The sequence below is a fragment of the Gobio gobio genome (assembly GCF_949357685.1).
Source record: "Gobio gobio genome assembly, chromosome: 5".
NCBI classification, from domain to species: Eukaryota; Metazoa; Chordata; class Actinopteri; order Cypriniformes; family Gobionidae; genus Gobio; species Gobio gobio.
In genome coordinates this window covers 5,148,908-5,170,759 of record NC_137101.1, presented here as the reverse complement: position 1 = coordinate 5,170,759, position 21,852 = coordinate 5,148,908, and the positions used below count along the sequence as shown (strand labels likewise).

The 21,852-nt window shown below is 40.3% G+C and overlaps 1 protein-coding gene across 2 annotated transcripts in view; it reads right to left on the bottom strand.

Moving 5' to 3' along the window:
• The window catches only part of slco1c1 (solute carrier organic anion transporter family, member 1C1), a 66,209-nt gene extending 44,621 nt beyond the window's left edge, over window positions 1-21,588 (bottom strand). Inside the window, exons 1-3 of one of the 2 annotated variants that reach the window (XM_079817828.1) lie at window positions 21,453-21,588; window positions 15,590-15,732; window positions 2,269-2,410 (exon numbers count right to left, since the gene is read on the bottom strand). In XM_079817828.1, coding sequence (XP_079673954.1) covers window positions 2,269-2,410; window positions 15,590-15,718 — 271 coding nt within the window. In that variant the 5' untranslated portion in view covers window positions 15,719-15,732; window positions 21,453-21,588. Of the gene's footprint in view, window positions 1-2,268; window positions 2,411-15,589; window positions 15,733-19,981; window positions 20,376-21,452 lie in introns of those variants that run through there. The other variant, XM_079817827.1, reaches the window with a different exon arrangement.
• Window positions 21,589-21,852: the final 264 nt, after the last annotated feature.

Sequence of the window (21,852 nt, the reverse complement as noted above, 5' to 3'; positions counted from 1 at the left end):
CATGTAAACATGGCTACTGTAAAATAAGAGCAATTTTATGTGCATATCATTTGGTACTGTCCATCAGGCAATAAAACCCCAATATTTTTGCATTGTCCAATATATTGGTCAACCACTGACATTCACCCATGAATGGAAGCATCCGCTCCACAAACTCTCAGAACATGAACTGATTTCTACATGATTGACCTCTTTGTCTGTAAGGAGCATTTATTGGCAGAATTATTTGGTTTCTGAGGTTCACGGCTGCATGAACGGAGGTCTTTGTGAGGACGATTATAGCACAGCTCTCTACCCAGCGTGGAGTTCAGGACATTTCATGGATTTAACGGGGACAGGAATTCTCAGACGTACAGACAGTGAGGAGGTCAGTCTGTCCAAAGAGAAACAACTCACACAAACGTTTATAAAACACACACAAACACACAGCCGCCTTTGTTCCGCGGGTTTCCCGAGCACTTGTTGATAACGGGGACCGAAGACAGCCGAGAGAGTGATGCAAACTCTGACACATGATCTCCGCGTCGGCTGTGCTCCTCGTCCCGTTGCCATGGCAACGCTCCTATGGAAACACTGGTTTCTAGGGCCACGTGAGCGGCGGATGCAGCAGTGTGAGCGGGCTTTAGCCTTGCTTTTCCAAGTGCAAAGACGGGAAAAAAAAGTGCTGAATCACTTATTCTGATTAAAACAAGCTCTGTATGGCATCCCTTGACAATTAAATACATTTTTATTTAAAGAGCACCTATCATGGCATTTAAAATGTTCCAAATATTGTTTTAGAAGTCCCCAACAACAGTTTTGCATGCATGCAATGACAAAAAAAGACTTTAGTTTTCTTATAATATGCATTTATTTTTACCTGTTTTGACAGCGATTCTCAAATGATTCCTTTAGTGATTCACTTTTCAAAACCCCGCCTTTACGTGACGCTAATCTGCGGTGATTGGTCCGATGACCCAGTCAGTTGTGATTGGTATAGTCTGTGCAGATATTTTCGGAAACAGAACGCCCATCAAAGTCTTATAGGTGACAGTAATTTGTTAATATGTGGAACCGTTTGATTGAGCCTCAGCTGATCTCATTCATAAAAAAACTCCTCTATTCTCCTCACGAAGACTCGCGACAAATCAACATCCCTCAGGGCTTTTAGTTCAAAAGTGTGCAGATGAGGAGACATATTGATAGATTCTCATATGTCTGTGTCAAATTTCTAAACAGAGGAGTACTTTTTATTCAATACTTCCTCAAAATGCGCAGATGTAGCCTAATCATGAGCGGTTGAGTCTCTTATGTGTTGTTTTCAATTCATCCTGGCAGCCGGATGGCGCTCTGTGCACATGTAGTCCATATATGGTACAGATAGACGAAGAAGATACCATGTGCCATAATAGAAGTCCATAATAAAAGCTTCCTGAGATCGCGAAACATGCAAATAGAGACATTTGACGATTAAATAAACACACAATCGCGACGATGTATGGTTTGTCTTCAAGCTACTTAGTCTTCAAATGCTCATCCTTGGGCAGATGAAAAAAGTTTGCTTTTGAGTCGCACTTCAGAACACAGCGTCTCGTGGCCATGATGTTTTCTAGTTTTCACTGGCGTCTTGGAGCGCAATAAGTGGGCGTATCGTATTCAAATAACTTGACAAGTTGACGTCATCTAGTCAGAGAAAAAGCTTTGGTCTTCTAACGATTCTTAAAATGACTCAGAGTCGACTCTTACTTTTGAAAGAAAATAACTATATATACGGTGCACTGTCATATTTCAAAACTTTGCAGGATGTTTTTGTTCACTTAGATCTATGTTACACACTACATGAAAGATACATTTCAAAATTCCATGATAGGTGCTCTTTAATTACTGGCATCTTTGCACACCTGAAAAAGTTGAAGCATTATGTGATTATAAATAGGATTAAGTAATGCATTCATATTTAGATACTTTGCAATGCAAATACTAGAAATAAAATGCATGCATGTGCTTTTTAAATAGTAAACTTGAAATTGCATTTGTTAAGACGTGCAGCACTGCAGCTGTGACCTGTTAAAACATGTTTGCAGTTGCATAACGGTCTGATCTGTCGGACCACTGCACTGCGCAGAGGATGACAGCCGTGAATCGCAGCACACATGGAGCGCCTCAGTCTTATTTTGCACTGAAGCGCGGCGCACGGACTCTGTGAAAGGCTAGACGAGAGCCTTGGCAACTGGTTCGCCGAGGTGAGGGGATCGAAACGTAGCTGACGCATGAAGATCCGGTTCTTACCTATTTCAAAGCTGCCATCAATGACACCTATTAAGTAACTGGGGATGTCGAAGCGTCTTTCCAGCTGAGTTATTGTGCTTTTCATATAGCTCCCGGATAATGCCTTGGCAAAGTAGGCAAAGGACAAGGCCACGAGGAACATCTGTAATGAGAGACACAGAAAGACTTTGTCAGATGCTGCATGCACAACTCTGCCTCATTAACCTATTTTTGGACATGGAAGCAACTCTTCATTAATATGCATTTAAAATCGTAGGGGATAAGAGAACTGGGGTGGGGGTAGAGATGGTGAGATGGAGAGAAGGGTGGGGGGGGGAGCATTTCTCGAGCTGAATTGCATTATGGGTAGTGGGACAAAAAGCGGATTAGGGGAGCTTATGTCACGCTCTTGAGCGATGCTACTACATTCAACCACAGTGACTTAAGCCGCCATGAGCAAAACAACAGGAAAAATGAGTCGCAGCTCATGACTGTTGCTGGGGTTTCCGGCCCAAAATCATCAGCATTCGCAGAGGTTTCGCCCCGGCACAGCGGTGCATCTTCACTCTTGTGGGGTTTCCCGCACGCATGCACACTCCCTGCATACAAATTAATAATCAACGGAAAGGTGGAGAAGAGTGAAGATGCAGAAAGAGACAAGACGAGAAGCCTTTGATGATCAGCTATACAGTCGTCTTTCAACACACACTTGAATTTTACATGCACAAAGACGGGAAAAAAAAAGAGCTGAATTGCTTTTTTTGAAGCTCATCAGAATAAAACAATATCCATACACTGCAAATAAAAATGCATTTACTAGATAAGTAAAATGACATGAGATATTATTTCTTGTTTTCTGAGAAAAAAAACCTCCCAAATGAAGTGAGTTTTTGCTTGAAACAAGTACAATTATCTGTCCATGGGGTAAGAAAAATAAGCTTGTTTCAAGATTAAAAAGACAAGATTTCAAACAGAAACAAGCTTATTTTTAAATGTCCGTGTGTCCGTGTCATTTTACTTATCTAGTTAATGCGTCTTGATTTAAGAATTTTTTGATATTTAGTAGGGCTGTCAAAAGATTAATCACGATTAATCGCATCCAAAATAAAAGTTTGTGTTTACATAATATATGTGTGTGTACTCTGTTAATTATTATTTATATATAAATACACACCCATTCATGTATATATTTAAGAAATATTTGCATGTATATACTGTATATACATTTATATAATCTATAATATATATAAATATAAATGTTTTATATATAAAAATAATAGTTTTTTCTTAAATATATACATGCTTGTGTGTGTATTTATATATAAATAATAATTAACAGAGTACACACATATATATTATGTAAACACAAACTTTTATTTTGGATGCGATTAATCGCGATTAATCTTTTGACAGCCCTAATATTTAGACTAGAAACTTGACAAAAATACTAAATAAGAAAAGCGTTGCTCTGTGGCGTCCCTTGATAATATTAAAGTCCGTGGGATTATCACTATAAAATAATAATGAATAAGATTAAATAATAAACATTTGTATTTTATTTATTATATTTATATAAATTTTTTTAAATGAATACTTCAATTCAGCAAGCATGCATTAAAAAAATTATCAAGTGACAGTAAAGGCATTTTTTTAAAAGGGTAACTTCAGAGATTAGCATTTAGCTTTGTATCAGTAGAAACCCGGTAGTATATTCAAATGATCGTGCTTCCCCCCCTCATATCCCCCCGAGACGAGAGATTTCTGTATTTTATGTCTGGAAAAAAAGCCTACGATGACACAAATATCGTCATTTTGCATCATCGGAAGCTTTTTTAGCCAGAGGCTAGAGACTACAGCCAGTAGTAGGAGCTAGTTTTGCGTGTTTTCAACCCGCCCATAGGGGAGAGATCTCACTCACAGAATGTAAGACACAGACGGCCGCACGGACATTCATAATGGAGCGGTGCGGAGTAAAGTGAGTGTTTTAAATTCATTCTTATGAAAGTTAAGCTTCCATAGGCATGGACACGCACCGTGAATGACTGAGGCCGTGAATGAATACTGGCCGTGATCATTTTAGTTTCGGTTTAAAATTAGCGCCAATTTAGGGGCGGGTTGCTTGGATTGTGGGTTCAGGAAAACACAACAACAAAACGGTACAATGACAAACTCACTAAAATAGGCGCATTTCGCTTTGAAACCAAATCTTCCGCGATCATCTGGTCTGTCATCTCCTCGCTCTCTGATGAATGAGATCTGACTCCTGCTGTGTTTGTGCTGTGACTCTCGTTCGGCTCGTGCTGTATTGAGCAGAGACACGTTCAGTTTATAATTGTAGTGTCTGTTCTCTAACTGAACTAAATTATTTTATTATTATAAAAATCAAAACGACGGTGGGGTGGTGCCGCGGTGGGCAAGTGATGTAACCGGTAGGCGTGGCTCTGGGAGTGGCCTCGTAGGGCAGTGAAGCAAGTGCATTCTGGGAGTTGTTGTCTTTCATCCACATGAGCCAAAAATACATTTTCTGGCTTTTCTCAGTCTAGAAGGCACCAACTTCTAGAATAATTTCACATTTCTACTACACAAATTACCCAATTTAAATACACATTCATTTTTCCAGCGGTGAAATACCCCTTTAATGTTACTAACGATTTCTATTTTTAAAAAAATGCTCTTTTGATTTTGTTTTATTCGTATCCTGATCAAAAATTTATCATGTTTCCACAAAAATATGAAGCAGCACAACTGTTTTCAACATTGATAATAATCAGAAATGTTTTTTGAGCAGCTAATCATCATATTAGAATGATTTCTGAAGGATCATGTGACACCGAAGACATGAGTAATGATGCTAATTGATCATAGGAATAAATTACATTTTTAAATATATTATAATCGAAAACAGTTCTTTTGAATTTTAATAATATTTAACTTTTTTTACTGTGTTTTTGAACATAAATACAGCCTGGGTGGTCATAAGAGCTTCTTTCTAAAACATTAAAAATTGTACCCACCCCAAACTTTTCCATCGCCTGTAGATACTCAATGCAAACAAAAAAAAACAAACCCAGACCATCACAACTTCAGTGAACTGACATGTCTGATTGAACTGATATCACTAAACCATGAAAGGAGACCAAAGGAATCATTTGACGCTAATGTAACAGATCTACAGATGTCTTTTCTAACATCTAAATCAATCAATCACTTAGTTGAGGATGTTCACAGTCTGCGCCGTTCTCTTAACCAAGTTAATGCAACTTTGCTCTGGGTCACGCAATGCTGCGTCATAATGGACTCTGTTCTTCGACTGGGACTCGAGCACTCACATTTCTGAAAGATTTATGCTTACTTTGGGCTACAGGGGATAGTGTAGCGCATGCTGGGATTTGGGAGGCATCTAATGCAGAGTGAAGAAAGAACAAGAAGAAGAGTAAAGAGCATAGGACAAAGAGAGGGAGTGTGAGAAAGTGTGCCTAAAGCAGACTGGGTGCTTATTCTGGCACATGACGAGAGGCTCAGAATAGAAACACAGCTGAAAGGTGAACGGTGGCAATCACCTGTCCATTGGCGGTTTGCAAACAACATGCACAGAATATCAGCATAAACGACTGGACGCACGTGAGAACAGAGACCTCAACCAAGGATTTCAAACGTCCAATCATGAACGATGCATGCATGCATATGTGTCTGTCACTGACTTCAAACCCTCATCAATTTACAGCTGCTCTGTCAATACAGTGGCATGTCCGTCATCTCCTTGGAGCGCAACTTGGATCCCATTACACGTGGGCGCAGTAATCTGACCGCCAGCCAACAGCAACACGTGCCTGCGATGGCCTCTGGGCTAATTTTCAGCTTTTACAACAGTCCAGAGATTTCCTCACTCAAGAGCACATGGGTCCCTTCACGCGCTTATGGATTTCCCAAGCATGCGCCCGAGCGGCCGCCATGCACTGACGCAGTGTCTGTAGTTTACGCTCCATGGCTCCTTCACAGCAGTGAACTGAACGCATTTGTACATTGACAGTAACATATCACAGCAGAGAATTCGAACGTATCATTTCCTCGCTTTTTGACCTGCGAAATCTCTTTCATATGTGAATACTGGACAATCATTGTTACAAATGTTATTGTTACAAACTCTTTCCCCGCCAGCGGCAGCATTTTTGATCATTTTCACAAAAGTTGAATGGCCCACAGAATATTTTGCTGTATGAATATCTGAACATGCGATATATCAAAACAACATTTTGAGCAAAAAGCTGAGAAAATCTACGTCTTTCAAAGCTTCACAGTCCTATAGCTCATCCTGCGTTGACATTTCATTCAGTAAAAGTTAGACAGTTTTGATTTATATGCTGTTTAATGTTTACTTTACATATGCCTTACATCTGCCTACATATTATGTATTAAAGATTTTGTAAGCATATTGCATAGTTGTGCTTGGAGTCAGTTGTTTTATTTGTGATAATGCAATGAAACATGGCAAATTGTGAGGACAAATTGTGTGTTTTGTTCTTCCCTCATAATTAAAATGTGTGACCCTGGAGCACAAAACCACTCATTTTATTTGTTCATCATCTGAAAGCGGAATAAATAAGCTTTCCATTGACGTATGGTTTGTTAGGATAGGATAATATTTGGTCGAGATAACTATTTGGAATCTGAGGGTGCAAAAAAAAAAACGAAATATTGAGAAATCGCCTTTAAAGCTGTCCAAATGAAGTCCATAGTAATGCATATTACTACTAATATTAAATTTTTTATATATTTATGGTAGGACATTTACAAAATATCTTCATGGAACATATTACTCAATATCCTAATGATTTTTGGCATAAAAGAAAAATGGATAATTTTGACCCATACAATGTATTGATGGCTATTTCCACAAATATACCCGTGAGACTTATGACTGGTTTTGTGCTCCAGGGTCACATATTTAAATATTTTCCACATAAAGGCCTATTTAAAACAAATCTCTCTCCTAGACATCATATATCTCAGGGTATCATTAACATAAAAAAAATTCATTACTTGAAATGAAATATATAATTATTTCAGCCAGTTGCCAAGGCTACATTTATCATTTAAAATTAGTTTAAAGTATATAATATAAAATAACAAAAACTCAAATATCACAAATACAGCTCTCAACATGTAAAAGTAGCTACTTTCAATAAAAGGTCCAACATATTTTAGCTGTGTTGCTATGTGTCATGAGTCAGTAACTGAGTAGGCTAACTCTCGCTGCGTCCGAATGTGCCTACTTCCATTCTATACAGTGCACAAAAAAACAGTAGTATCAGTAGTAAAATAGTAGTAGTAACAGAAGTACCCGGATGACCTACTACTTCCGGTGAGATTCTGAAGTGTGCATTTGATGGACACTTTAGGTGTGTTCGACATATGCTTTCGTATGCTTTCGAATCGCTCTCCTGGTACTTTAATGCCATACACCAATCGGTCTGCGCAGCGTCACTTCAAGTTGAACACACCTTTTGCTATCCCGTGGCACGAGATCTCGTTACACTCCTAATGCTGCGTTCACACCAAACGCGAATAGAGCGTCTGGCGCGAGTGATTTCAATGTTAAGTCAATGGAAAGGCGCGTTGACGCGTGTCTGGAGGTCCCGCGGCGCGGCGAATCCGCCTCATTCGCGCGTCAATTGAGTGTCTTGCGCGATACGCGCGTTACATGTGAATGGTGCTTTTGTGCATTCACGTGTTTGAAGCGAATTTGCGTCTGACGCCCGAGTTGAAAAATTTGAACTTTGCCGTCAATTCGCGCCGCGTTAACCAATAAAGACCCTGCTCGCTGCGGTCACGTGGTAAAGTGACGTCATGAGAAACCCCGCATAATTAAAAAATAGTACTATTGTGTCACAAAATGTAGTTTTAAGACTTTTTCAGGTGAGAATGTAGTTGTTTAAAGCTCAAATCTGTGGTTTATTTATAAAGAGAGCGTCTATTTAAAAAGAATAATCTAGTTTTGGAGTTGTGAGTTCCAGACGATCACCGGGGGCTCAGCGCTCATTAACCCCGGCGAGAGCAGCCTTTCCTCGGCTAGTCCTTCTGACGTCTGCCGCTGGCTCTGATGTCCTGTGGTGGTTCGTCTTGTGTGGATCTAACGGGCGATCTTTGCTCTCATGAATCTATAATTTGTTGTCTGCCAAATCGTTTTGACTGAGGGTAAATATACATGCAGTGAAGATAATGTAGGAGTTGCCTGGATCAAATTTGTGTGGCTATTAATGCTTAATATATATATTTTTAATGAAAATGAATGTGGCAGAGTGGCGTTTTATGACATATTTCTCCTGGAGTGCCTTGAATGCGCGTCAATTTCGCTTCCAGGGCTCGATTTCTATGCACGTCCAATTCGCCGCGGAATAAAAAAATAAATTCATTCAATGCGAATGCAATTGAAAATGTTTGCGCGTGAAACTAGATGCGGTAGACGCGATTTTGAAGCTCAACGCAGCATAATACTTACAATATCCCAAATGTTTCCAACTATTTGTAAATCGTGAGAAATTTGCTATTTTAATCAAGGAACCGGGACGTGTGAGGGAGTCAATTGTGTCATATCTGTGTTACCCTCGGTTTCCGGTTTTATTTTGCAGAAACACTTTACTCTCACTGCAGTGTGAACAAGTGTCATAGCAGCCGCTGAGAGAACGCACAGAGTAACGTCATCACATCATTTTCAACACACTCGCATGTGTCTAATATGATCAACAGAGCTGCGTTACCTCATACTCATGACTGGAAAAGCGGAAGTGGCGCCGGCGACTGTGGCATAATAAAAGTCCCGCTGCTCGCGAGGCGTGTGTTGCCTTCATCTTATTAACAATCGCTAAAAATAAATAGTTATCCACATGATGCCTGCTGCCTTTGGGCTCAGTGATGTTGAATTTAAATGACATGTAAAATAAAGATTCAGGTTATGATTTAGTGCTGGTAACATGTCCCACATTGTCCCACACAAACTTAGCAATCATTCCACATTTGGTTTGTTCGATGGTGGTTGCATCGCAACGCCCCATTCGTTGTGAGGTGTTCATCGCCTGTTTAATCTTTGAAGGCTTGCATTTCTGTAACTGAAGCTGAATGTCATTTCCCATGTAACATGTTCAGTCACGGTCTCACCGGCTAAACGCCCTCTGGCTCCGTATAGTAGTATAGTAGTAACGCCCCAAACTCTCGCTATAGGTTGAGCTGGAAAGTCATTGTAAACATTGAGAGTGGTCAAATCTGTCATCACTTTGGGGGGAGGGGGAATAAACCATGAATGGCACACTAATAGATGTCAATAAACTGGGTTAAGAGAATGTATTTGTTCCTCCTGTGCGCACACGTGTCCTTAATCTTTTTTTACTGGATGTGACGACATTTTTTATTCTTGTGTTATTTGAAGAAAAACTTCAACACCATTGGAAACTCTAATCGGCTTTGCCATAAGGGTCTCTATGAGTGCAATTACAATACCTTCATTCATCAGATTACTCCTGAAGCATGCAGATCATTTCTAAGATCAGACCTCAGGCTAAAGCAAAGAATTTGGAAATCAGAATAGGCCTCCGTAAAGGTTTATTGGAGGATTATAATCAGGACACATCTAAGATGTAATTTACCGCACCTCTGCGTGGTCTCTTTTCTTCGAAACAGCCCTTTCATTGTGTTTGTTCCTGTGCAAAATAATCTGATTCTAAGCAGCTTTTGCACTGTTGTCTCATGCAGATTTCTTCCCAAGCAAAAACAAGCCCTAAATTCGGATCTCATCCACGTGTGCCAAATCTTAAAGGATTAGTTCACTTTTAAATAAACTTTTGCTGATAATTTACTCACCCCCATGTCATCCAAGATGTCCATGTCTTTCTTTCTGCAGTCGATCAGAAATTAAGGTTTTTGATGAAAACAGTCCAGGGTTTTTCTCCATATAATGGACTTCAATGGGCTCCAAACGGTCCAAGGTCCAAATGACAGTTTCAGTGCAGCTTCAAAGGGCTTTAAACGATACCAGACGATGAATAAGGGTCTTATCTAGCGAAACCATCAGTTACTGCGAGAAACCGAGCGGTATTTATGCTATTATTTTACCTCTTAACAGACGAACGTGATCATCTCTGAGCTCAGCCATAACTTCTACCAAGTGAGGTCAAATACAATCGTGGTCATAGATGTATACTTAGATGCCTCATTAGCGCCTGCACGGATCAGTAGAATGAGGCATCTACGATCGATATATCTATGACCACGCTCGTATTTGACCTAACTTGGCGGAAGTTATGGCGGAGCTCAGAGACGATCACGTTCGTCTGTTAAGAGGTAAAATAATAGCATAAATACCGCTTGGTTTCTCGCAGAAATTGATCGTTTCACTAGATAAGACCCTTATTCATCGTCTGGTGTCGTTTAAAGCCCTTTGAAGCTGCACTAAAACTGTCATTTGGACCGTGAACCATTTGGAGCCCATTGAAGTTCATTATATATGGAGGAAAGCCCTGGACTGTTTTCATCCAAAACCTTAATTTCGTTTCGACTGCAGAAAGAAAGACATGGACATCTTGGATGACATGGCAGGGGGTGAGTAAATTATCAGCAAAAGTTTATTTAAAAGTGAACTAATCCTTTAAATGTGTAAAAAAACATAATTTTGTGTCACTAATTAAGTGCTGAGCCTTTTAGAAAGCTGTCATACGGCTAGTCTGAGAACTCAACAAGAGCTCTTTCTGGACACAGAAACACTCGCTAGGCATTCACACTTCCAAACCCAGAGGGCCGGCGGTTTGACACACAAAACAAGTCAGCTGATAACATCTCCTGCTATTGCTGTTATGCTCTTTAGAAGGCATTTAACCCCTTAATGGCCCACGGGTGGCGATTGTCAGAATGTGAGTGTGTGGACTTCTGCCATGTCTCTTATTGCATCTCTTTATTGTGGTTTGATGCTAAAGATACGCCCAATTAGGTTTGTTGTACTGATAATTACGTTAACAAATACGTCATGATGGGAAGGAGTTCATCTCTCACTGCACTCAAAACAAAGCAGGTATGCCATTAACCTGTGCTCTTGCACATGGGTGTAGACAACGAGAGAATGGGAATGTCCTTCCACCTGCTATCAAACAGTAAAGTATGGTTTAGTGGTTTATTTTAAAGTGCCCCTATTATGAGCCAGTCTGTTGTGATTGGTCAACTCTGCTCTGATTGGTCAGATGGCCCAGTCTGTTGTGATTGGTCTACTCTGCTCTGATTGGTCAGATGGCCCAGTCTGTTGTGATTGGTCTACTCTGCTCTGATTGGTCAGATGGCCCAGTCTGTTGTGATTGGTCTACTCTGCTCTGATGGGTCAGATGGCCCAGTCTGTTGTGATTGGTCTACTCTGCTCTGATTGGTCAGATGGCCCAGTCTGTTGTGATTGGTCTACTCTGCTCTGATTGGTCAGATGGCCCAGTCTGTTGTGATTGGTCTACTCTGCTCTGATGGGTCAGATGGCCCAGTCTGTTGTGATTGGTCTACTCTGCTCTGATTGGTCAGATGGCCCAGTCTGTTGTGATTGGTCTACTCTGCTCTGATTGGTCAGATGGCCCAGTCTGTTGTGATTGATCTACTCTGCTCTGATTGGTCAGATGGCCCAGTCTGTTGTGATTGGTCTACTCTGCTCTGATTGGTCAGATGGCCCAGTCTGTTGTGATTGATCTACTCTGCTCTGATTGGTCAGATGGCCCAGTCTGTTGTGATTGGTCTACTCTGCTCTGATTGGTCAGATGGCCCAGTCTGTTGTGATTGGTCTACTCTGCTCTGATGGGTCAGATGGCCCAGTCTGTTGTGATTGGTCTACTCTGCTCTGATTGGTCAGATGGCCCAGTCTGTTGTGATTGGTCTACTCTGCTCTGATTGGTCAGATGGCCCAGTCTGTTGTGATTGATCTACTCTGCTCTGATTGGTCAGATGGCCCAGTCTGTTGTGATTGGTCTACTCTGCTCTGATTGGTCAGATGGCCCAGTCTGTTGTGATTGGTCTACTCTGCTCTGATGGGTCAGATGGCCCAGTCTGTTGTGATTGGTCTACTCTGCTCTGATTGGTCAGATGGCCCAGTCTGTTGTGATTGGTCTACTCTGCTCTGATTGGTCAGATGGCCCAGTCTGTTGTGATTGATCTACTCTGCTCTGATTGGTCAGATGGCCCAGTCTGTTGTGATTGGTCTACTCTGCTCTGATTGGTCAGATGGCCCAGTCTGTTGTGATTGGTCTACTCTGCTCTGATTGGTCAGATGGCCCAGTCTGTTGTGATTGGTCTACTCTGCTCTGATTGGTCAGATGGCCCAGTCTGTTGTGATTGGTCTACTCTGCTCTGATTGGTCAGATGGCCCAGTCTGTTGTGATTGATCTACTCTGCTCTGATTGGTCAGATGGCCCAGTCTGTTGTGATTGGTCTACTCTGCTCTGATTGGTCAGATGGCCCAGTCTGTTGTGATTGATCTACTCTACTCTGATTGGTCAGATGGCCCAGTCTGTTGTGATTGGTCTACTCTGCTCTGATTGGTCAGATGGCCCAGTCTGTTGTGATTGGTCTACTCTGCTCTGATTGGTCAGATGACCCAGTCTGTTGTGATTGGTCTACTCTGCTCTGATTGGTCAGATGGCCCAGTCTGTTGTGATTGGTCGACTCTGCTCTGATTAGTCAGATGGCCCAGTCTGTTGTGATTGGTCTACTCTGCTCTGATTGGTCAGATGGCCCAGTCTGTTGTGATTGGTCTACTCTGCTCTGATTGGTCAGATGGCCCAGTCTGTTGTGATTGGTCTACTCTGCTCAGATTGGTCAGATGGCCCAGTCTGTTGTGATTGGTCTACTCTGCTCTGATTGGTCAGATGGCCCAGTCTGTTGTGATTGGTCTACTCTGCTCAGATTGGTCAGATGGCCCAGTCTGTTGTGATTGGTCTACTCTGCTCTGATTGGTCAGATGGCCCAGTCTGTTGTGATTGATCTACTCTGCTCAGATTGGTCAGATGGCCCAGTCTGTTGTGATTGGTCTACTCTGCTCTGATTGGTCAGATGGCCCAGTCTGTTGTGATTGGTCTACTCTGCTCAGATTGGTCAGATGGCCCAGTCTGTTGTGATTGATCTACTCTGCTCAGATTGGTCAGATGGCCCAGTCTGTTGTGATTGGTCTACTCTGCTCAGATTGGTCAGATGGCCCAGTCTGTTGTGATTGGTCTACTCTGCTCAGATTGGTCAGATGGCCCAGTCTGTTGTGATTGATCTACTCTGCTCAGATTGGTCAGATGGCCCAGTCTTTTGTGATTGGTCTACTCTGCTCTGATTGGTCAGATGGCCCAGTCTGTTGTGATTGGTCTACTCTGCTCTGATTGGTCAGATGGCCCAGTCTGTTGTGATTGGTCTACTCTGCTCTGATTGGTCAGATGGCCCAGTCTGTTGTGATTGGTCTACTCTGCTCTGATTGGTCAGATGGCCCAGTCTGTTGTGATTGATCTACTCTGCTCAGATTGGTCAGATGGCCCAGTCTGTTGTGATTGGTCTACTCTGCTCTGATTGGTCAGATGGCCCAGTCTGTTGTGATTGGTCTACTCTGCTCTGATTGGTCAGATGGCCCAGTCTTTTGTGATTGGTCTACTCTGCTCTGATTGGTCAGATGGCCCAGTCTGTTGTGATTGGTCTACTCTGCTCTGATTGGTCAGATGGCCCAGTCTGTTGTGATTGGTCTACTCTGCTCTGATTGGTCAGATGGCCCAGTCTGTTGTGATTGGTCTACTCTGATTGGTCAGATGGCCCAGTCTGTTGTGATTGGTCTACTCTGATTAGTCAGATGGCCCAGTCTGTTGTGATTGGTCTACTCTGATTGGTCAGATGGCCCAGTCTGTTGTGATTGGTCTACTCTGCTCTGATTGTCAGATGGCCCAGTCTGTTGTGATTGGTCTACTCTGCTCTGATTGGTCAGATGGCCCAGTCTGTTGTGATTGGTCTACTCTGCTCTGATTGGTCAGATGGCCCAGTCTGTTGTGATTGGTCTACTCTGCTCAGATTGGTCAGATGGCCCAGTCTGTTGTGATTGGTCGACTCTGCTCAGATTGGTCAGATGGCCCAGTCTGTTGTGATTGGTCGACTCTACTCTGATTAGTCAGATGGCCCAGTCTGTTGTGATTGATCTACTCTGCTCAGATTGGTCAGATGGCCCAGTCTGTTGTGATTGGTCGACTCTACTCTGATTAGTCAGATGGCCCAGTCTGTTGTGATTGGTCTACTCTGCTCAGATTGGTCAGATGTCCCAGTTCACGCAAAGTGGATTTGCTTTCGCATCACAGTGCATCTTCTTGACATGTTGACAACACAAACTCAAACTCTTTCAGTCTCAGCGACAACTGCAGTGATTGAGGCTCAAAGTAGACGTCGTTCACCGGCTGTCAAAGAAGACCATATGCAAATTTGTTGCAAAGGTTCAAAGCAGGAAGTAAGACTGGAATTACGGACAATTAGTTATTTCTCTAGTGAGACAATAACTCCATTTATCAGCACTTTGCAGACCTTTTACAAACAGCTTTACACACTACAAGAAAGGTCATATCCGAAAAAGCAAAATTGGGGCACTTTAAATTAAAAGGCTCATCTAAATAAAATGTTTTTAACATAAAATAGGTGTTTGCAGCCCATTTTATGTCTGTATTGTTAATGAGGGAAGTTTCAGAAGTGGTGCTTGAATAATGTGCATAAAGTATTCACAGACTATGAATGTGTATTATTAAATTAAATAAGGCAGACTTTGAATTCATGTATAATGAATTAAATGAAATTAGCAATTCACGTTTGCCAAAACTGGAGGAAAAAAAGAAGCTCTGCTAGTGAGTATGATTAGCACTGTATGTTTTCAAATTTATCTTGAGTAAACCTTTACATTATAACCTCACCATACTTCTAATGGTGCGCATGACTGTGTGTCTTACACAGAGAGTTTCTACATCTGAATGGACCTTCTGTGGCCGCACTCATGTGGTCATGACAAAGGAACGGCTGAGCATGACTCTCTCGTTATTTACATCGTTAGCTATAATCATCTCATCAGGAGCGCTGGCTCAAACCCCTCTCTGTTCTCAGACCTCCGCTCTTCAGAAGAAGATTCCACCACAAACTGAAGCTAAATCTTGTTTGGGACCAAAGACGTCACAGTGCTTCGGGCCCTCAAAGCCTGTTACGGACCTGCAAGCTCGCAAACATACCAGCGCCTTCTCCTTCAGGCATCAACACGCCGCTTTTTATTATGACAATTCAGTCCACCAGAAAATAAAGCTCATATAGGGGTTAAAGGGAAGAGATTTACCTTGAGGCTTGAGCAACAGGGCCTTGGGCCGTTCTCCGGTGACCGCCTCTCCTTGTTCGGCAGGTCCATCCTCCACAAAAAGATCTCGTTTTCCTTGGGTGACGTCTCTCTAATGCAGTCTCTTGGCATTAATGCATGCAGCCCTGCAAGAGATACACAGTTTGCATATGTGTGTGATCCGTTTCTCCCGACATGAGGTGCTTACAAGCAAGAATATGCTGTTCTCTTCACAGGTTTAAATAGAATTTGAGAAAATTTGGCATGGTGTGTAAATCAAAAGTCCTTGCAATGCAATTCTCTTCCACTTCTTATAGACTGATTGAAGTGACAACTCTAAGAATAGCAGCGGTAAGATCGGCTCCCAGGAGAAACGTGCGTCGATCTGTGGAAAAGCATTTTCTGGTACAGGTATTAAATGCATGTTTTTGAATTGTGCAAAAGGTAAAATGAATCACGTATCGTTGCATTTAGAATAACTTATGAGCTGTACAATGAAAGTACGCAAACTTTGCTATCATGTAAAAAAAAAGCATGCCCTATGATCATCTAATCTAACACCGCGGGCATTCACTCAGCTCATGTACCTTTTATATCACTTTGGAAAATTTTAATCTCAATGAGAAAATGAATGAGTTTGTGCAATGCACGCTCTTTGGTTTCTGTAGGATTTAAACTCGCGGCTTTCTGACAGTCGACAGAACTGTCATCTCACCACTATACTTTGTTCTTCCTTCTGATTTTACAAGGTATAGCATTAAAAATTTATAAAAACATGTGCCCTAACAGCACAAACTCTTAAATACAGACAGGGAGATTGAAATATCGCTCATATAGTGTAAACGTACCTATTAAGCTCAAGTACCCATTGAGCACACTACTATCTTTGAGCTCAGATTATAAAAAGAAGAAAATAATTGATCATCCTACTTGATGGCTTAACCAATTGATGCGTTTGTTACTATATACCTCCTGTAATTTCAAGCTAATCAGACCATTAGACACTGAGATAGGGGTATTCATGTGTTCACACTGTCTGGCGGCCATTTTGAAAGCTGTCTGAAAACGTTCACCAGAAGAGGCATTTTTTTAAACGTTTAAGCCTTTATTTTGGATAAGTATAACTTCTTACTGCAAAATTAAGAGATTAATGTTTAGATTTTGCATATTATAACATGGAACCTGGATGTGGGAAATAATTACAGTTCGATGCAAAAGATTAAGCAATATAGCGCAGGTGCGACAGAACATTGTTAGCTTACTAGCTGTATAAGATTGTGTGCTACACTATTATATTACTTCACAGGTATTACTGGCTTGTACTTTTAAATCTATTATATTATAAATGTACAGTTTATAGATGTTTTCTGTGGTTTTACACTGCTGTATTTTTTAAAGACTTCATATTATTGTACGGTGAGCTTAAAGGGTGGACTACTATGAAAATCACAGCGTCAGTGTGATATCATTAGTATAATTTCGTAGATATTTTCAGTAATAGCTGTTCATATTAAAATATGTATGAACTAGGGATTTAACGGTTCACGTATTCGTACCGAATGCAATCTTTAACAGGTAACAGTCGGCTTGTTTTAAGCGCGGAACACACTTCAATCCTAGTTCCCAACTTCCCACACGAACATATGAAGTATTCAGTCAATTTTATCACGAAATTCAAAGGATAAATGCCGTTTTGACTTTTGACACTCTTTAATGTGGCGTGACAGATCAAGTCAGTTCAAGCGGCCGCGCGTGAACGCGATCATCTGTGAACGCGATCGATCATCTCTTCATAAAGAATAAACATGAATGAACATCTGAAGGTATGTTGAGGATACATTACAACTTACTGTCACGTATCATATGTGGTTTAATCGCTCAATCAGTGTTTCAACCGCGGAAAAACCTCAATATAACTGCTGTAAACAATATGTCATGTAGCGTCACATTTACCTCAGGCAGTCATTCAGTGTCCACAGCTGTGAGTTCACTAGAGAAATCAACTCTTTCACTAAATATATGCTCTATTTTAGCCTATATATTCATTATATTCTACTTAACCTGTTAATGATGTCTGGATTATTTCATGTATGTTTAAATAAACCGGTCATGAAAATGACAGACACTGTGTTTAAATGATTATATTTCAACAACGAATTGGAGAAAAAACTATTTTATAATTAGATTTAGAAGTTATTGCAAAAACTGCCGTATGTGAGGTTTACATGTTTGTGTACTGTGTGATATTTGAGTGTTGATTATTATACCTTAAAATAAATAGCAACTGAATTTGGGCTAATAGTTTGGGCTCTGTTATTAACCTTTAATATTAATGTGCAAGTAAGGGCTCCCTATAGTTTACAGCATTATCTTCAATAAACGTTTAGTTATAATTTAATTCATTTAAGGACAGACACTTTTTTTTTTAGTAAAACACTGTTTAATAAAAATAAATAAAAAGCAATTTTGAACCGAACCGTGACTTCAAAACCGAGGTACGTACCGAACCATAAGTTTTGTGTGCCGTTACACCCCTAGTATGAACTTAATACATGACCTAGATTATTTATTTAGCAAAATTGTCCTTTTAAATGTAATGTAATATTTATTAATAAAAAAATGTTTGCTGTTCCAATAAAGCTCAGTGCGCTCCCTTTAAGCTCATCCACATTAAACGTCTATGTAAATACTTCATAAACAGATTTTAAATATTAACTCATGGTTGTCACTTCAAGTTAATCTTTATAAAATTATTCTTTAAAAATGCTGTTTAAAATAAGCAAGAATTTCCCCCAAAACATGTTGTGAGTTTAATGGCAACAGGGATGTGCTAAAGGGTGTAAACACAGCCAGACTTTTTGAATTAAATGATGTACATCTCTTAATTAAAATGCTTTTGTCATTTAAAATCAAATTAAATATTATTGTGTGAGACTTCAAACATAACTTCCTGTGCTGAAATCAATTCCCTGTGCACTAAAATGTCTTAATGTATAGACTTTGGTGAGCTTAATAAGTACGTTTACCCTAACCGTCACAGAATCTGAAAAATGTATTGGTTATGAAGCAAGCAAGTGACCGTGTGGCCGAATCACACAAACATCTACAGCAATAACTAAAGTCGCAACTTTTGTGATTCCTGATTTTTTTTAAAAAGAGAAGCCCAACCAAGATCCAGTCCTTATACATGAACACCACAAGCAACATCTAGAAGACTTTCCAAAGTCTCTTGAACCTTATAGGCTGGTAATTTAGCTATTCAAGCTCTGATTGTATATTCTGATTGAACTTGATGAGTCCTTGAGCGCAGCCAGTGCAGTAAATGAAACATCAACTCAACGATACATTTCAGAGGCGGCTTTGAATTCATAAAGCATGCAGCTTTAACATACTGCAGCTTTCTTCACAAGCGGACTTATTTACTTGAGTTATTTAGCAGATGCTTCTTCTGCTTTTCCGAGTCACTACACTTATCATAAAGGGAGGGACAGTCCCTCTGGAGTAACCTGAGGTTAAGTGTCTTGCACAAGGACACAATGGTTCGAAACAGACAGATAATTACTTTGAATGAGAGAACAAAATAGCCCTCAATATCATTACGCCACGGTTCATTCATATACATGTAGCATTTAAGGCGTGCAATGTGTGACCACTTACACACAAAACTACTGTGCATTAAATATAAGGCTATAAAAAATATTTTAACCATTTAAATACTGATTAAAAAAATATTTTGTAGCACCGCATGCATGTTCAGTGACCAGCTCGGATATTTAACCAAAGCACAAGTTTCTCTAGAATTAATGCATTGCATTTATCTTGAAACCACGAGCTCACTTATACATCAGACGCATGAAGGTAAACAGTCTGGTGAATGGATGTGGATGAGTGGTCATGACAACCAGTGCGCAAGTGTGTCTAATTAACCAGCAGCTGATATGAATCCACGCCGAACCCACGAGTGACCACAGGGGGGGAAAAAACACACTCGGAGACTGTTGAATGCATAAAATCCATTGCCTATATCCTAATAAACAGCAATGTTTGCTATAAAACGCAGTAGTCTCCTGAAACCACACGCGCGTGCATAATTAAAAGACGCCAAAATAATGGTTACTATCATTCATATGTCAGTGATTATGATGCACAACAAATTCCAACTAATCCAGCAAACGGCAGTCCACATGCAGACCTACTTTTAACAAGCAGATGTTGTGTTTCTCCTCTTCTAACACGCGCGCACGCGGCTTTGCGCACCGCCGGACCCATTTTAAACCATGTCATGTCTTGTGCGCAATGCACATCCATAATTTGTAAGCAAGAGATGAATTAGGTCACAATATCTAACGCCTGCGTGCGTCCTGGCATATAGAAGAGCAGTTGCGATTTACTCACCAAACCCCACAGTTCATAGGCTATATACGATCCGCGTCCCGGTCTCGCCTTCTCTTGGCCGTTATACAATCTATGGATATGCAAGTGTCCCCGTTGGTCCGGTGCGAGTGTGTATGGAGCAGATCATATGTGTCAGGTGGTTATCACATGGAAAGAAACTTCCCACGGGCTGCCGGAGACGAGGAAAGGCACTTGGTCCTGGAGGGGTTTCCCAACACTTCCACTCACATCCGATTCTTTCGCTTTGAGCTCGATGCGTCCGAATAGTTGAATCTTTTTTTGACGTCAATCTTATAGGTTTTTCACAAGCCTTTCCTGAGAGGTGAGATAGTTTCTTCTGCTTGAAGCGGCTGGATGGATTGAGCTGGAGCACGTGATGAGCGCGCAGATGATCACATCATATGCGTAAAACGCGCACTGATGCCTTCAGCGCTGTTTTAATAAAACGGGCACACTTTATCATAACTTACTTTTTTTTATATATATAAACACGTGATTGCATTTAGATCATTGTGACTTTAAAATGTTTAATGAATGCACACATCATCTAATGATCGGTTCAGCCTTAGATCTTTTGATAATTTATATATTTTTCATATATAGCTAGACATTTGTGATCACAAAACCAGTCATAAGAGTCAATTTTTAAAATAAATTGAGATTTATACATCATCTGAAAGCTGAATAAATAAGCTTTCCATTGATTTGTTAGGATAATTGGTCGAGATACAACTATTTGGAATCTGAGGGTATTGAGATATTGAAATATTGAGAAAATCACCTTTAAAGTTGTCCAAAAAAAAAGTCCTTAGCAATGCATATTACGACTTATAATACATTTTTGATATATTTACGGTTGGAAATTTACAAAATATCCTTATGGAACATGATCTTTACTTAATATCTTAATGATTTTTGGCATAAAAAAAAATTGATAATTTTTTGACCCATACAATGTATTGTTGGCTATTTCCACAAATATACCCGTGAGACTTATGACTGGTTTTGTGGTTCAGGGTCACATTTGATCATGATTTACATTACAGACACGCTGAAAATGCTTAACCCTTTGGTCATGGGTCTCTTTTAACAGCTCAAAAACACCATTGAAGCACAGGGTTGATCCTTAAAGATTTTTTTGGTAATTGTATTACTTTGTAAATCTTCAATAATGTCTGTAAAACGGGTTTTCATTGTTAGAGGAACGTTAGAAACGTACTAAATCACAAAGCAATGGTGTCTCTGAGACGCTGAACAAACAGAGAAAGTCTTTTTTTTTCAATAAAACTTGTGTATGAATGCCTGTAATTGCATTTTTTTTCTACAACAATACATTCAAATCTCATCTGTGTGACAATGCAAAGTGTTATCACTAATTCCAAACATTTCCTATATAGCCTATGATGTGATCTTGTTAGGTCGGTCTTTAAAATGAACACAATCTAACGATTGATGGAGATAAGTTACTTGCCTTGCTTGCGTTTCCACGCGCCTTACAGGAAAACTGTGCCTGCAAATCAAAAGTGACGTCAATATGAGAGAGACAGACACACAGATTCTGTCAATGCCCAAGCAAAATGTCAAACTATCTGTGCAAAGTCAGTCATTGCTCAAAACCACTCAACCTGCATTTATCTGTTCCTGTGTCCGTCCTCCTATATCCAGATCAATTATACAGAGGCCTGGCTTCCAAAGATAAACATTTCTGAAAGGAATGGGTGGCCTTTCCTGAGGTGCATACACATACGGATCACATTTATCCACAGCTGGAAGATTTCGTTTTAGCCACATAATATTTACAGCTATACTTCTTAGTAATCGTCATATTGTTATTATTATACATATTATTTATTCAATCTTATAGCCAATAT